Raw genomic sequence first — 17735 nt, 5'->3', positions numbered from 1 at the left:
TTGAATTAAGTAGATAATTAGCTGATCCTTAGTTCCCCGTCTCTCCCTTTCAGTCGGATTTGAAATGTGTCCAGGATGCCAAAGGAGGGTCTTTCTACAGAGACCACTGCCCTGTTCTAGGTGAGTACAGTACTAGTGATCCGTGGCACTACACTACACTACCGTCATTATTGCACCAATTCCTCCCCAGCACAGCGTTCTGCAGTGGAGTCCAAGGGCATCAGGAGCGCATCACTGCCTGGCTGCTGTTAATGGTAGTGTCCACTAGGTGGCATCACCACACAGATACTGACAGTACCAGGCTGCATGGAGACAGCTTGGGTGCAGTCATGGGCCACACTGGCACAGTGTTCCCACAATCTCAAGGATTGTGTCTTCTCTCAGATTTTCCTGGCCAGTGATACCTGGGTTGTGTTTAGCACACGATGCAGCACTGCAGCAACCAAATAAACTCCTCTAGTTTAATAGCAGTAATCACAAAAGGCTCTCCGTGATCAGTTTTGTCCACCCTATTTTATCGTAATGAGACTAATCTACATAAAGTAAATAAGAATGTGTAACCAGTATATATTCCACCTGCTCTCTCCCCACAGGTGAGCAGAATGGCAACAGGAACCCAGGCGGTCTGCAGATCGGAGACCTGGTCAACATCGACCTGGACCTGGAGATAGTCCAGTCCCTGCAGCACGGCCACGGAGGCTGGACAGACGGTATGTTCGAGACCCTCACCACCACCGGTACCGTGTGTGGCATCGACGAGGACCACGACATTGTGGTGCAGTACCCCAGTGGGAACAGGTAAGCTCTTATCAGGTCATCATTCAGACCAGTGCACAAGCACAGTCCAGTCATAACACATCTTCTGTCATAACAAGAGTAGGACATGGACTTCATCTATTTGGCCTAATGAAAGATATTTATGACACTAATTTCCATGTCATAGGGGCCACCTCAAATAAAGTGTGTGTGTGTCCCCCAGGTGGACGTTCAACCCTGCGGTGCTGACCAAGGCCAACGTGGTGCGTAGTGGGGAAGGTGTTGCGTCGGGGGCGGAGGGTGGCAGCTCCCAGTTCCTGGTGGGAGACCTGGTCCAGATCTGCTACGACATTGACCGCATCAAGCTGCTGCAGAGAGGACATGGGGAGTGGGCTGAGGCCATGCTGCCTGTAAGACACACTCACACATGCGTTTCCTTTGTCAGCAAAACGTCCTTTTTCTTTCACCTCTCACCTCCCACGTAACAAGGACAGTATCACCTGGGTGTATGTAATGACTACGGCATAGTCTATTGTGATTTTGGTCTAAAAGTCTGTAAATTGGCATAATCGTGGATAGTCATTGCTTCCTCTCATCAAACTGTATCTAACGTCACGCTACAATCTGCCAACACTCCATTAAAACCAACACCCCCAGCAGCTAACAAGCCCTAAAACACAGTGATCAGTACCTACTGTTGTTGCTGCTGCTTCCCCCTCCCTCCCCCTCAGTTCTGAGTGATCACTGGAGCCTCCTGGAGTGGGACTAATGTCCCGACTTTAAACTAGGCGTAGTGCCTTTTCTGCTCTTTAGTTGACTCTCCAAATGAAGCGAATCGAGTTGCAGACCTGCTAATGAGTGGTACTCAAATTACATATGAATCTCTGCGACACTAGGCTGGAGAAGTTTGTGTAGGAAAGATGGCTGCCAATGAAGCAATGTATTGGGCATGCATTCTATTTGGTATACTGGTGTTTATATACTGTAACGTAGTGTTAGTCTGTTTCAATATCCACATTAGCATAGTACTCAGAATGCATATCGGATACATTAATTGATTCTATCTAGTATGCTGGAGACCGTGGATATTGGAACGTAGCCTCAGACTTATCAAAATGCCTTTCCTTTCCTCACTCAAAAACTTGAAAGACATCAACAATGTCCCAGATAATTGGCTGTGTAGATGAGAAATAAGTCTGGCTCTCACTCAGCCCTTCAACTGCCCTTTGAATGAATAATCAGAACAGTGCTTTAGACTCATCTGTGATTATGCTTTCCTGTCATGTTTTTGGAAAGGAAGGGCCGTATCTGTTTCTGAAAGGGGAACGAATGGCTTTCTAGAAATTAAATACAGACACGCATCTCTTTTTGGTTTGTTCCCCCCCAATTTTTGTTTTTGTTTTCTATACTTTAGTTATATCACAGATAATTTAACCTCCCTGTGTAAGAGACACTAGAATGCTGAAAGGAGGTTCAGAATTCCCTTCAATAATCTTTGGTACTTAAAACAGATTCTTTTTCTGAGAAAGCTCCTTCATCAGTGCTCTGGTTAGTTTTTAGAGACAAACTAACAATGATTCTCTTAACAATATGGTGTGTTTATGCTCTTTGAGATTGTAATAAAAAATGCTATAGCAATGTAATGAATGTATTGTTTTCCTCAGACCCTGGGAAAGGTGGGCCGTGTGCAGCAGATCTACTCGGACAGCGACCTGAAGGTGGAGGTGTGCGGAACGTCATGGACCTACAACCCTGCTGCTGTCACCAAGGTGGCCCCCACTGGCTCCGCTGTCACCAACGCCTCCGGAGGTAGCAGGACACACTCACACTCACACACACACACACACACACACACACACACACACACACAGTGTGTGCACACTGATACACAGACCATAAACCAGTATTATTTTCCATATCTGCTGCTAGCCCGTTTATAAGTGGGCATGCACATACACTGGCCCCTCTTACACACCACACACATTCTTCACTCATTTGATCTAGAAGATGACCCCCTTGTAATGTTGTTCTCCTGTGTGTGTGTGTGTTTGTGTTTGTAGAGCGTCTGTCTCAGCTGCTGAAGAAGCTGTTTGAGACCCAGGAGTCAGGTGACATCAATGAGGAGCTGGTCAAAGCAGCAGCCAATGGCGACCTGGCCAAGGTGGAGGACATCCTCAAGAGACCTGACGTGGACGTAAGTGATCTCTTCATTCAACACAGCTTCAGGCTTGATAGAAGATGTCTATCAAAGTTTAGTCCCAGGGCGCTGTATTTTCCCCCCCGAAGATATATATATTTATTGCGAATTGAGATGGCAAAATTATGATATATAGTTATTTTTATTTAACCTTTATTTAACTAGGCAAGTCAGTTAAGAACAAATCCTTAATTACAATGACTGCCTACACCGGCCAAACCCGGACGACGCTGGGCCAATTGTTTGCCGCCCTATGGGACTCCCAATCACGGCCGGTTGTGATACAGCCTGGAATCGAACCAGGGGGTCTGTAGTGACGCCTCAAGCACTGAGATGCAGTGCCTTAGACCGCTGCGCCACTCGGGAGCCCATATAAAGAGATTACTCCAGTTAATCCTTCAGAGTCCATTGACAGAGCGGTACGTCAATCTATAATGAACAAAAATATAAACGCAACATGCAACAATTTCAACGATTTTAGTGGGTTACAGTTCATATAAGGAAATTTTGTCAATTGAAATACATTCATTAGGCCCTAATCTATGGAATTCACATGACTGGGCAGGGGCGCAGCCATGGGTGGGCCTGGGAGGGCATAGGCCCAACCACTTGGGAGCCAGGACCAGCCAATCAGAATGTTTTTCCCCCAAACATTTTCTTTTTACAAACAGGGCTTTATTACAGACAGAAATACTCCTCAGTTTCATCAGCTGTCCGGGTGGCTGGTCTCAGATGATTCCGCAGGTGAAGAAGCTGAATGTGGTGTTTTTATGTATGTATGTGTGTGTGTGTGTGTGTGTGTGTGTGTGTGTGTGTATACAGTGAGGGAAAAAAGTATTTGATCCCCTGCTGATTTTGTACGTTTGCCCACTGACAAAGACGTGATCAGTCTATCATTTTAATGGTAGGTTTATTTGAAAAGTGAGAGACAGAATAACAACAAACAAATCCAGAAAACCGCATGTCAAAAATGTTAGAAATTGATTTGCATTTTAATGAGGGAAATAAGTATTTGACCCCTCTGCAAAACATGACTTAGTACTTGGTGGCAAAACCCTTGTTGGCAATCAGAGGTCAGACATTTCTTGTAGTTGGCCACCAGGTTTGCACACATCTCAGGAGGGATTTTGTTCCACTCCTCTTTGCAGATCTTCTCCAAGTCATTAAGGTTTCGAGGCTGACGTTTGGCAACTCGAACCTTCAGCGCCCTCCACAGATTTTCTATGGGATTAAGGTCTGGAGACTGGCTAGGCCACTCCAGGACCTTAATGTGCTTCTTCTTGAGCCACTCCTTTGTTGCCTTGGCCGTGTGTTTTGGGTTATTGTCATGCTGGAATGCCCATCCACGACCCATTTTCAATGCCCTGGCTGAGGGAAGGAGGTTCTCACCCAAAATTTGACAGTACATGGCCCCGTCCATCGTCCCTTTGATGCGGTGAAGTTGTCCTGCCCCCTTAGCAGAAAAACACCTCCAAAGCATAATGTTTCCACCTCCATGCTTCACGGTTGGGATGGTGTTCTTGGGGTTGTACTCATCCTTCTTCTTCCTCCAAACACGGCGAGTGGAGTTTAGACCAAAAAGCTATATTTTTGTCTCATCAGACCACATGACCTTCTCCCATTCCTCCTCTGGATCATCCAGATGGTCATTGGCAAACTTCAGACGAGCCTTGACATGCGCTGGCTTGAGCAGGGGGACCTTGCGTGCGCTGCAGGATTTTAATCCATGACGGCGTAGTGTGTTACTAATGGTTTTCTTTGAGACTGTGGTCCCAGCTCTCTTCAGGTCATTGACCAGGTCCTGCCGTGTAGTTCTGGGCTGATCCCTCACCTTCCTCATGATCATTGATGCCCCACGAGGTGAGATCTTGCATGGAGCCCCAGACCGAGGGTGATTGACCGTCATCTTGAACTTCTTCCATTTTCTAATAATTGCGCCAACAGTTGTTGCCTTCTCACCAAGCTGCTTGCCTATTGTCCTGTAGCCCATCCCAGCCTTGTGCAGGTCTACAATTTTATCCCTGATGTCCTTACACAGCTCTCTGGTCTTGGCCATTGTGGAGAGGTTGGAGTCTGTTTGATTGAGTGTGTGGACAGGTGTCTTTTATACAGGTATCGAGTTCAAACAGGTGCAGTTAATACAGGTAATGAGTGGAGAACAAGAGGGCTTCTTAAAGAAAAACTAACAGGTCTGTGAGAGCCGGAATTCTTACTGGTTGGTAGGTGATCAATTATGTCATGCAATAAAATGCAAATTAATTACTTAAAAATCATACAATATGATTTTCTGGATTTTTGTTTTAGATTCCGTCTCTCACGGTTGAAGTGTACCTATGATAAAAATTACAGACCTCTACATGCTTTGTAAGTAGGAAAACCTGCAAAATCGGCAGTGTATCAAATACTTGTTCTCCCCACTGTATATATGTATATATGTATATATATGTATGTATGTGTATATATATGTATGTGTAAATATATACATGTATGTGTAAATATATACATATATGTGCAAATATATACACATGTATATTTATATATACACATATACACAAATGTGTGTGTGTGTATATATGTATATTTATATATACATATATACACAAATGTGTGTGTGTGTATATGTATATATATGTATGTACAGTTGAAGTTGGAAGTTTACATATACCTCAGCCAAATACATTTAAACTCAGTTTTTCACAATTCCTGACATTTAATCCTAGTAAAAGTTCCCTGTCTTAGGTCAGTTAGGATCACCACTTTATTTTAAGAATGTGAAATGTGAGAATAATAGTAGAGATTTATTTCAGCTTTTATTTCTTTCATCACATTCCCAGTGGGTCTGAAGTTTACATTCACTCAATTAGTATTTGGTAGCGTTGCCTTTAATTTGTTTAACTTGGGTCAAATGTTTCGGGTAGCAATCCACAAGCTTCCCACAATAAGTTGGGTGAATTTTGGCCCATTCCTCCTGACAGAGCTGGTGTAACTGAGTCAGGTTTGTAGGCCTCCTTGCTCGCACACGCCTTTTCAGTTCTGCCCACACATTTTCTATAGGATTGAGGTCAGGGCTTTGTGATGGCCACTCCAATACCTTGACTTTGTTGTCCTTAAGCCATTTTGCCACAACTTTGGAAGTATGCTTGGGGTCATTGTCCATTTGGAAGACCCATTTGCGACCAAGCTTTAACTTCCTGACTGATGTCTTGAGATGTTGCTTCAATATAGCCACATCATTTTCCTTCCTCATTATGCCATCTATTTTGTGAAGTGCACCTGTTCCTCCTGCAGCAAAGCACCCCCACAGCATGATGCTGCCACCCCCATGCTTCACGGTTGGGATGGTGTTCTTCGGCTTGCAAGCAACCCCCTTTTTCCTCCAAACATAACGATGGTCATTATGGCCAAACAGTTCTATTTTTGCTTCATCAGACCAGAGGACATTTCTCCAAAAAGTAAGATCTTTGTCCCCATGTGCAGTTGTAAACCGTAGTCTGGCTTTTTTATGCCGTTTTTGGAGCAGTTGCTTCTTCCTTGCTGAGCAGCCTTTCAGGTTATGTCGATATAGGTCTCGTTTTACTGTGGATATACATACTTTTGTACCTGTTTCCTCCATCATCTTCACAAGGTCCTTTGCTGTTGTTCTGGGATTGATTTGCACTTTTTTAGCACCAAAGTACGTTCATCTCTAGGAGACAGAACGCGTCTCCTTCCTGAGCAGTATGACGGCTGCGTGGTCCTATGGTGTTTATACTTGCGTACTATTGTTTGTACAGATGAACGTGGTACCTTCAGGGATTTAGAAATTGCTCCCAAGGATGAACCAGACTTGTGGAGGTCTGATGGCTGGTTTATTTTGATTTTCCCATGATGTCAAGCAAAGAGGCACTTAGTTTGAAGGTAGGCCTTGAAATACATCCACAGGTATACCTCCAATTGACTCAAATGACGTTAGAAGCTTCTAAAGCCATGACATCATTTTCTGGAATTTTCCAAGCACAGTCAACTTAGTGTATGTAAACTTCTGATCCACTGGAATTGTGATATAGTGAATTATAAGTGAAATCTGTCTGTAAACAATTGTTGGAAAAATTGCACAAAGTAGATGTCTTAACCGACTTGCCAAAACTATAATTTGTTAACAAGAAATTTGTGGAGTGGTTAAAAAATGTTAGAAATAATGATTTTTTTAATAGAAATAATAATTGTGTCCTTCAAACTTTGCTTTTGTCAAAGAATCCTCCATTTGCAGCAATTGCAGCCTTGCAGACCTTTGGCATTCCAGTTGTCAAGGTAATCTGAAGAGATTTAACCCCATGCTTCCTGAAGCACCTCCCACAAGTTTGATTGGCTTGATGGGCACTTCTTACGTACCATACGGTCAAGCTGCTCCCACAACAGCTCAATAGGGTTGAGATCCGGTGACTGTGCTGGCCACTCCATTATAGACAGAATACCTGCTGACTGCTTCTTCCCTAAATAGTTATTGTATAGTTTGGAGCTGTGCTTTGGGTCATTATCCTGTTGTAGGAGGAAATTGGCTCCAATCAAGCGCCGTCAACAGGGTATGGCATGGCGTTGCAAAATGGAGAGATAGCCTTCCCTCTTCAAGATCCCTTTTACCCTGTACAAATCTCTCACTTTACCACCACCAAAGCACCCCAGACCATCACATTGCCTCCACCATGCTTGACAGATGGCATCAAGCACTCCTCCAGCATCTTTTCATTTGGTCTGCGTCTCACAAATGTTCTACTTTGTGATCCGAACACCTCAAACTTCGATTTGTCTGTCTATAACACTTTTTTCCAATCTGCCTCTGTCCAGTGTCTGTGTTCTTTTGCCCATCTTAATATTTTATTTTTATTGGGCAGTCTGAGATATGGCTTTTTCTTTGCAACTCTGCCTAGGTCAGCATCCCGGAGTCGCCTCTTCACTGTTGACGTTGAGACTGGTGTTTTGCGGGTACCAATAAATGAAGCTGCCAGTTGAGGACCTGTGAGGCGTCTGTTTCTCAAACTAGACACTCTAATGTATTTGTCCTCTTGCTCAGTTGTCCAGCAGGGCCTCCCACTCCTCTTTCTATTCTGGTTAGAACCAGTTTGCACTGTTCTGTGAAGGGAGTAGTACACAGCATTGTACGAGATCTTCAGTTTCTTGGAAATTTCTCGCATGGAATAGCCTTCATTTCTCAGAACAAGAATAGACTGATGAGTTTCAGAAGAAAGTTATGTGTTTCTGGCCATATTGATCCTGTAATAGAACCCACAATTGCTGATGCTCCAGATACTCAACTAGTCTCAAGAAGGCCAATTTTATTTCTGCTTTAATCAGCACAACAGTTTTCAGCTGTGCTAACATAATTGCAAAAGGGTTTTCTAATGATCAATTAGCCTTTTAAAATGATAAACTTGGATTAGCAAACACAACGTGCCATTGGAACACAGGACTGATGGTTGCTGATAATGGGCCTTTGTATGCCTATGTAGATATTCCATAAAAAATCAGCCGTTTCCAGCTACAATAGCCATTTACAGCATTAACAATGTCTACACTGTATTTCTGATCAATTTGATGTTATTTTAATGGACAAAACATTTGCTTTTCTTTAGAAAACAAGGTCATTTCTAAGTGATCCCAAACTTTTTAACGGTTGTGTGTGTGTATGTATGTGTGTATATATATATATATATATATATATATATATATATATATATATATATATATATATATATATATATATATATATATATATATATATATATATATATATATATTATATTATATTATATTGTGCCTTGCAAAAGTATTCATCCCCTTGGCGTTTTTCCTCTTTTGTTGCATTACAACCTGTAATTTTAAATTGATTTTTATTTGGATTTCATGTAATGGACATACACAAAGTAGTCCAAATTGAAGAAGGGGAATGAAAAAAATAACTTGTTTCAAAAAATTCTAAATAATAAATAACGGAAAAGTGGTGCGTGCATATGTATTCACCCCCTTTGCTATGAAGCTCCTAAAATAAGATCTGGTGCAACTAATTACCTTCAGAAGTCACATAATTAGTTAAATAAAGTCTACCGCTGTGCAATCTTAGTGTCACATGATCTCAGTATATATACACCTGTTCTGAAAGGCCCCAGAGTCTGCAACACCACTAAGCAAAGGGGCACCACCAAGCAAGCGGCACCATGAAGACCAAGGAGCTCTCCAAACAGGTCAGGGACAAAGTTGTGGAGAAGTACAGATCATGGTTGGGTTATAAAAAAAATATCCGAAACTTTGAACATCCCACGGAGCACCATTTTAAATCCATTATTAAAAAATTGAAAGAATATGGCACCACAACAAACCTGCCAAGAGAGGGCCGCCCACCAAAACTCATGGACCAGGCAAGGAGGGCATTAATCATTGAGGCAACAAAGACACCAAAGATGACCCTACTATAGCTCAGTTGGTAGAGCATGAGGTTGTGGGTTCTATTCCCACAGGGGGCCAGTATGAAAAATGTATGCACTCACTAACTGTAAGTCGCTCTGGAGAAGAGCGTCTGCTAAATGACTAAAATGTAAAAAATGACCCTGAAGGAGCTGCAAAGCTCCACAGCGGAGATTGGCTTATCTGTCCATTGGACCACTTGAAGCCGTACACTCCACAGAGCTGGGCTTTACGGAAGAGTGGCCAGAAAAAAGCCATTGCTTAAAGAAAAAAATAAGCAAACACGTTTGGTGTTCACCAAAAGGCATGTGGGAGACTCCACAAACATATTGAAGAAGGTACTCTGGTCAGATGAGACTAAAATTGAGCTTTTTGGCCATCAAGGAAAATGGTATGTCTGGCGCAAACCCAACACCTCTCATCACCCCGAGAACACCATCCCCACAGTGAAGCATGGTGGTGACAGCATCATGCTGTGGGATGTTTTTCATCGGCAGGGACTGGGAAACTGGTCAGAATTGAAGGAATGATGGATGGTGCTAAATACAGGGAAATTCTTGCGGGAAACCTGGTTGTCTTCCAGAGATTTGAGACTGGAATGGAGGTTCACCTTCTAGCAGGACAATGACCCTAAGCATACTGCTAAAGCAACACTCGAGTGGTTTAAGGGGAAACATTTAAATGTCTTGGAATGGCCTAGTCAAAGCACAGACCTCAATCCAATTGAGAATCTGTGGTATGACTTAAAGATTGCTGTACACCAGCAGATCCTATCCAACTTGAAGGAGCTGGAGCAGTTTTGCCTTGAAGAATGGGCAAAAATGCCAGTGGCTAGAAGTGCCAAGCTTAATTTGTACAAAAGGTGGCTCTACAAAGTATTAACTTTTGGGGGGTGAATAGTTATGCAAGCTCTAGTTTTCTGTTTTTTTGTCTTCTTTCTTGTTTGTTTCACCCCAAAAAATATTTTGCATCTTCAAAGTGGTAGGCATGTTATGTAAATCAAATGATACAAGCCCCCCCAAAATCTATTTTTATTCCAGGTTGTAAGGCAACAAAATAGGAAAAATGCCAAGGGGGGGTGGGGGGGGTGAATACTTTCGCAAGCCACTGTGTATATGTATGTTGTTTTTGTTTACTTTTTAACTATCTTTCTCCCCAATTTCGTGATATCCAATTGGTAGTTAGTCTTGTCCCATTGCTGCAACTCCCGTAGGGACTCGGGAGAGGCGAAGGTCGAGAGGCATGCGTCCTCCAACACACGACCCTGCCAAGCCACACTGCTTCTTGACACACTGCTCGCTTAACCCAGAAGCCAACCGCACCAATGTGTCGGACGAAACACCGTACAACTGGCGACCGTGTCAGCGTGCATGCGCACGGCCCGCCACCGGAGTCGCTAGAGCGTGATGGGACAAGGACATCCTTGCTGGCCAAACCCTCCCCTAACCCGGACGATGCTGGGCCAATTGTGCGCCGCCTCATTGATCTCCCGGTCGCGGCCGGCTGCGACACAGCCTGGGATCGAACCCGGATCTGTAGTGAAGCCTCAAGCACTGAGATGCAGTGCCTTAGACTGCTGCGCCACTCAGGAGGCCCCCGGGCAGGCGTTATTACACGTGGTCTGCGGTTGTGAGGCCTGTTAGACGTACTGCCAAATTCTCTAAAATGACGTTGTAGGCGGGTTATGGTAGAGAAATTAACATTCAATGCTCTGCTGACAGCTCTGGTGGACATTCTTGCAGTCAGCATGCCAATTGTGTGCTCCCTCAAAATTGAGACATCTGTGACATTGTGTTGTGACTGCAGGTATTTACTTAAATAATAGCAACAAATATTACGTTTTGAAAAATTTCAAATCGTTTTGATGGTATTGAAAAACCATTCCTTGGCTATTTCCAAATACCCCAGTATACAATATACCATCCAAGCCTAGTGAATATACCCCATGTATGGTCTAGGGACAATTTTCCACAGGACTAGGAAAATTCTGCAGCCTAGTTTAGGTGAGGCACAGAGTGGTCAGGTGGTCACAGAGTGGTCCTGGTCAGGTGGTCACAGTCAGGAATAACTCCTGTCCCTAGTGGTGATGCTTGTCCTTCCATCAACCAGGCCAACAACCTGCCCCTAAGGGGAGCTGTCTGCACTCTCTTATTTCCTTATAGAGCGGCTTAGAATAGAGAGTAGAGCGTCTTAGCCTCCCTCCCCTCATTGTAAGCTTTCTGCAGCATTGTCTCAGCGACTGTGTGAGCGCAAGTGTGCGCGTGTGTCAGTGCGGTGAGGGCTGGCCAGGTGCCCCAGTGCCTTTCAGTGGAGTTATTGCGTAAAGGCCCAGTGCAGTCAAACTTGATTTTCTTGTTATTTATATATATTTCCACATTCTGATATTGGAATAATACTGTGAAATTGTGACGATGATGATCATGCCCTTTTAGTTGAAGAGCTGTTTGAAAAGACCGCCTGATATTTCAGCTTGTTTTGCATTGGTGGAGTTTTGGCCCACCTCGTGGTACAAGTTAATAGACCAATAACAGAGTTTCAAACCTCTCTGGCAATAACAGCTACATTTCAGGTTACATATCCCTCCCATTAGGCTCCTCCATTTAGGCCCCTCACTCAGACCGCTCCCAGACAGACCTAGCATAATTCTTGCTTGAGAAATCTCTTTGCCAAGAAGCTATTTTTGTTTCTTTTTTACAATTTTAATTTAAAACAATCACAGTAAGGTACTTAGTTGTTACCCAGAAATGATTTGATATTTATATAAAAACTGCTGCATTGGACCTTTTTTAAAGCACAGTCAGCTGGGCCAAGTGATCCTCCCGCCAGGACAAGAGACGTTCTGTGACTCCCAAAGGACCACACATTAATATTTATGCCCCAAGTATTGGAGTACCGCAGTTGGCAATGAAACAAACACACACACACACCACTCTTGTGTGTGCAGGTAATGAGGCAGTGCACTGGATGAACTCAAAATACAAGAACACACTGACAGTGCTACATTGTGTGTTTGTAGGTGAACGGGCAGTGTGCTGGACACACAGCCATGCAGGCGGCCAGTCAGAACGGTCACGTGGACGTCCTCAAGCTGCTGCTGAAACACAACGTGGACCTGGAGGCTGAGGTTTGTACATCCAACAGTCCCTCCTCAATACTAACATCTATACTGTAGCCCTCACTATAGTCCCTTTTCAATACTTATATATTTAAACCCTCCCCAATACCAAGGTCAATAGTGCGAGGACTGATATCCCTAGACACTTTATCAGGGCTGTTCAATTCCAGTCCTGGAGGGCGAAATGCTTCTTTCTTTGCTTCTTTTATCTGGCAGTTAATTACACTCTGGTGTCCCAGGTCTGAATTAGTCCCTTATTAGGAGAGGATGAACACCAGAAGTGTTTCTTTCCAGGATCGACATTGAACAGCCGTGCTCTAGTGAAACCAATTCCTCTATTTCTTTCATACCCAGTCTATCTATACAGGTCTCAATTCATACTCTTAAAAAGCTGACTGTCAGTCGTAGTTAGATGCTCACTGTGGTGTAAACAGTGGAGACATTGGGTCAGTGTGTCGGTCTGTATATAATATCCCTCCCAGGACAAGGATGGAGACCGGGCGGTGCACCACGCATCCTTCGGAGACGAGGGCTCTGTGATCGAGGTGCTGCAGAGGGGCGGGGCCGACCTGAACGCCAGGAACAAGCGCAGACAGACCCCCCTGCACATCGCTGTCAACAAGGGCCATCTGCAGGTGGTCAAGACCCTGCTGGACTTTGGCTGCCACCCCAGCCTCCAGGTAACCACTATGAACACATGCACACACACCACACACACACACCTCCATTTCACACATGTGAATAATGCACACGTGAATAATACACACTTGTATATTTTGTGAAACAGGACAAATACAATATAAGCATCGATTCTAACCAAAACATTTTGGTGGCTCTGCGATCAAGGGTTTAGGTGAAATGTATTTGTCTCCTTCACATAACCAGTATAGGCCTATATTGTTAGTGATAGCATTTTGATTTGATAATGGTGGTTCCTGCTTGAAGTTGTGGTGACTGTATGTATGTCACCCCCCTACAGGACTCCGAGGGAGACACGCCCCTGCATGATGCCATCAGTAAGAAGAGGGACGACATGCTGTCTGTGCTGCTGGAGGCGGGAGCTGACGTCACCATCACCAATAACAATGGATTCAACGCCCTACACCACGCCGCCCTGCGAGGGAACCCCAGGTACGACCCTGATAATCACCTGACCCTAACTGCCAAGCCAGGGCTAGTGATGAAAAAGATAGAAAAACTTTATTCTTCACACAATGTGGAAATCTGCCTTTGGCGTCACAGGAAACTGGCCTCCATACAGTTAGACTTGTGGTTTGCAAAGTTGAAGATGTGTTTCAAACAGGTTTTATTCTCATTGAGTACAAATTAACAAATTGAATGGTACTGCTGGTAAATGGCTTATGACCACACTTAACTCTTATTGCTTTTGCGGTTGATGAGTTTGTTTCTTTCTGTGCTAGGCTAGCCTACATCCTATCCTACATCCTAAACTATATCCTAGCCTACGTCCTAACCTACATCCTAGTCTACAGCGTACATCCAAGCCTATAGCCTACATCCTAGCCTACAGCCTAATGTCTAGCCTACAGCCTAGCCTACAGCCTAGCCTGCATCCTAGCCTACAGCCTACATCCTAGCCTACATCCTATCCTACATCCAAGCCTATAGCCTGCATCCTAACCTACAGCCTAGCCTACAGCCTACATCCTAGTCTGCAGCCTAGCCTACATCCTAACCTACATCCTATCCTACATCCAACCCTATAGCCTACATCCTAGCCTACAGCCTACATCCCAGCCTACATCCTAGCCTACAGCCTACATCCTAGCCTACATCCTAGCCTACAGCCTATATCCTAGCCTATATCCTAGCCTGCAGCCTACATCCTAGCCTGCAGCCTACATCAGTACAGTCTCAGTCGGTGTCCTCATCCTTGGCCACAGCTATTTCTAACTCCACCTGGTTGCTGCTGCTCCACTCTAGCGATGGGCTATTCTCGTCTCTCATACATACATGAGACACACATTAAGGCTGGTAGCTTAGAGAGAATATAGTACACCGATCAGTTGGAAAATCCTGGGGTTATAGAGGCCACTGTCTCTCTAGACTGTAGTAGTTTACGACACACACACCCACATTAGCAGCTGCCTTTATGGCTGGACTGTAGTTCTGGCTCGTGTTGTGGTGTTGTCGGGTCAGAGCCCGCTAGGGGACATTAGTATCATTCCCCTTAGCTGACACGCATTCTATTGGCACAAGGAAAGAGGGAATTGGGGTCAGAGGGCTCTGGAGCACCTGCTATTTCAGCCAGCCCGGCCCGGCCTGGTCCACTGGCAGTGGCACGCACAGGTGGCTGCAGCAGCAGCATAGTGGAATAACACTGTAACACCCCTCAGTCTTCCTCGCTGCTCTATGGCACTGCCTGCCACTGATTTATAGCCAGTTTGAACAATAATCTGGATTGCAATTCGCTTGCCTTGCTGTGCCGACCTGACTGTTTATTACTGTACAATCCTTGTGGCCTCAGTCAGAGATGCATTGAAGTCTTTTGTAATAATAATAATATGCCATTTAGCAGACGCTTTTATCCAAAGCGACTTACAGTCATGCGTGCATACATTTTTGTGTATGGGTGGTCCCGGGGATCGAACCCACTACCCTGGCGTTACAAGCGCCGTGCTCTACCAGCTGAGCTACAGAGGACCACATAATGTCATCATAATGCAGTGATTTCCCCAGTTAATGGCATCAAAAGCTTTTAATTATTTTTAAATAATTGTTGGCCTATTTACTGTATAGGAAATTTGCTTTAAAACGTAAACATTTTCTATCAGGGATTGTCAGCGTAGAATGCAGGAAATTAGCTTTAAAACTGCACAACTTTATCTCCGCCACATGGCAAAATGTGTAGAATTGTGGGGAATTAGCTTTAAAACAGCAACATTTTCTCGCTGAGGCCAAGAGGAGAGACTCTAACATTTTGAGTCTGCAACCGCACCATTTGCACGCCCATGACCACGTCCCCGCCACGCCCACCACCTAAGCCCCATTTTAAAAATTTTTTTTAAACCTGGTACTGTACATTGCATTCCCTCCATCACTGTTGGAGCTAGGAACACAAGCATTTCGCTACTCCCGCAATAACATCTTCTAAATGTATGTATGTGACCAATAAAATTTGATTTGTTCATCAGTGTGCAACAGTGAGAATCATCAGTCTCATATTGACTGTACAGTAAAGATGAAAAGTGTTGGAGTCAGAATTTATTGCAGGCCATGGCCCGTGTTGATGTCACGTGCTGCCTTGCTTTCCACCGGCACTATGTCCCCCCCGCCTTTAGAGAGAACTCTGTCTCCCCCCCGCCTTTAGAGAGAACTCTGTCCCCCCCCGCCTTTAGAGAGAACTCTGTCCCCCCCCGCCTTTAGAGAGAACTCTGTCCCCCCCCGCTTTTAGAGAGAACTCTGTCCCCCCCCCCCCGCCTTTAGAGAGAACTCTGTCCCCCCCCCCCCGCCTTTAGAGAGAACTCTGTCCCCCCCGCCTTTAGAGAGAACTCTGTCCCCCCCGCTTTTAGAGAGAACTCTGTCCCCCCCCGCCTTTAGAGAGAACTCTGTCCCCCCCGCCTTCAGAGAGAACTCTGTCCCCCCCCCCGCCTTTAGAGAGAACTCTGTCCCCCCCCCGCCTTTAGAGAGAACTCTGTCCCCCCCGCCTTCAGAGAAAGGTATGTCACCCTCTTCAATCTAGCCATTTACTTTTATTTCACACTCAAGCTCCTCCGCAATATTGCAGAGAGAGGGAGATAGACTCAAGTCTTAAACCCCTTAAATGACGTCTCCCTGGTTTGGAGGGAAATTACTTATTTTAGTGGTGTTTTAGTTGTGTGTCCCCATCGAGTGCTTGGGACAGGGAGTAGGTTCTGACTGCTGTAGTGAGTCGTATTCCTGAAAGGCACCCTAGGCGGTTGTCAGGAAGACAGAGTTTAGTGGCAGTCAGTGCCGCAGCCAAAATGAAAGGCCTTTCCCTCTAAATGGTACAACACGACTCAAGCTTCTCTTCAGGCTATTTATGTTCAGGTATGGATGAAAACTGCCTGTCACATGATTTTCTTGTTTTATTGATTGTACACAAATATAAATTGCAAGTCTTGTGCATCATCTGGGATCAAATAACCACTCTGACAATCCCTCCATATACAGTAAATAGGCGACCCCTCAGCCATATGATCTGCAGTGTTGTCTTGTCTCTTGCAGTGAGCTTAAGACATCAGATAGTAGTCACGGCAGCCACACTGATCAGAGGCCCTGGTGTGTGTGTGAGACGGGGTTGTGTGTGGTAGGGCCCTCCAGGGGTAAAAGTTGTTGAGGATGAAGGGGGAAACAGAGGAGGATCTGGGGTGGCAGATGATTCTGGCATCTGGCTGTGTGTGTGTGGTGTGGGGAGTGGAATCCCAAACACCAGCAGGGGCGCCTGCTAATGTGGGAGCTAAACTATACATCACCTCTATGCTTACTCACAAACACCGCGTCAGGGTTTTGTACGTTCTTGTCTGTGTGTGTGTGTGAGAGATGGAAAAAGAGAGCGAAGGATTAACATCGATGAAGAGAGAGGTAGATTGAAAGGATATTGAAATGGTAGTGTCTCCATATAAAGCAGCAGGCTTTGTGAGTCAGTTATTGCATCTTCTTCAGTTAGTGTATAATTTAGGCTACTTGGTAAATAAATTAAACCATTAAATTGTGAATTGAGGGTTAAGCTTGCATATTTTCTTGGTCGTATGTACGTACTGTGTGAGTGTTGTGTATGTCTACATGTTTGTTTAATGCAGCTTCTGGCTCTGATGGGGGACTGGTTCCTCTCAGCAGCTCTGGCTCTGATGGGGGACTGGCTCCTCTCAGCAGCTCTGGCTCTGATGGGGGACTGGTTCCTCTCAGCAGCTCTGGCTCTGATGGGGGACTGGCTCCTCTCAGCAGCTCTGGCTCTGATGGGGGACTGGTTCCTCTCAGCAGCTCTGGCTCTGATGGGGGACTGGTTCCTCTCAGCAGCTCTGGCTCTGATGGGGGACTGGCTCCTCTCAGCAGCTCTGGCTCTGATGGGGGACTGGTTCCTCTCAGCAGCTCTGGCTCTGATGGGGGACTGGCTCCTCTCAGCAGCTCTGGCTCTGATGGGGGACTGGCTCCTCTCAGCAGCTCTGGCTCTGATGGGGGACTGGTTCCTCTCAGCAGCTCTGGCTCTGATGGGGGACTGGCTCCTCTCAGCAGCTCTGTCTGGCT

General features: G+C 45.1%; 1 protein-coding gene across 2 annotated transcripts in view; it reads left to right on the top strand.

Annotated features, from left to right (window-relative positions):
- The window catches only part of LOC311150635 (E3 ubiquitin-protein ligase mib1-like), a 105619-nt gene that overhangs the window by 20454 nt on the left and 67430 nt on the right, over nucleotides 1-17735 (top strand). For both annotated transcript variants that reach the window (XM_084188125.1, XM_084188126.1), the window contains exons 5-12: nucleotides 54-120; nucleotides 594-798; nucleotides 980-1166; nucleotides 2421-2565; nucleotides 2817-2950; nucleotides 12408-12515; nucleotides 12989-13186; nucleotides 13486-13637. In XM_084188125.1, the coding sequence (XP_084044251.1) occupies nucleotides 54-120; nucleotides 594-798; nucleotides 980-1166; nucleotides 2421-2565; nucleotides 2817-2950; nucleotides 12408-12515; nucleotides 12989-13186; nucleotides 13486-13637 (1196 nt within the window). The remainder of the gene's footprint in view (nucleotides 1-53; nucleotides 121-593; nucleotides 799-979; nucleotides 1167-2420; nucleotides 2566-2816; nucleotides 2951-12407; nucleotides 12516-12988; nucleotides 13187-13485; nucleotides 13638-17735) is intronic.

Source organism: Coregonus lavaretus (genome assembly GCF_964263955.1).
Source record: "Coregonus lavaretus genome assembly, chromosome: 23".
NCBI lineage: Eukaryota > Metazoa > Chordata > Actinopteri > Salmoniformes > Salmonidae > Coregonus > Coregonus lavaretus.
The sequence above is the reverse complement of the archived record's forward strand: the minus strand, read 5'-3'. Positions and strand labels throughout refer to the sequence as shown.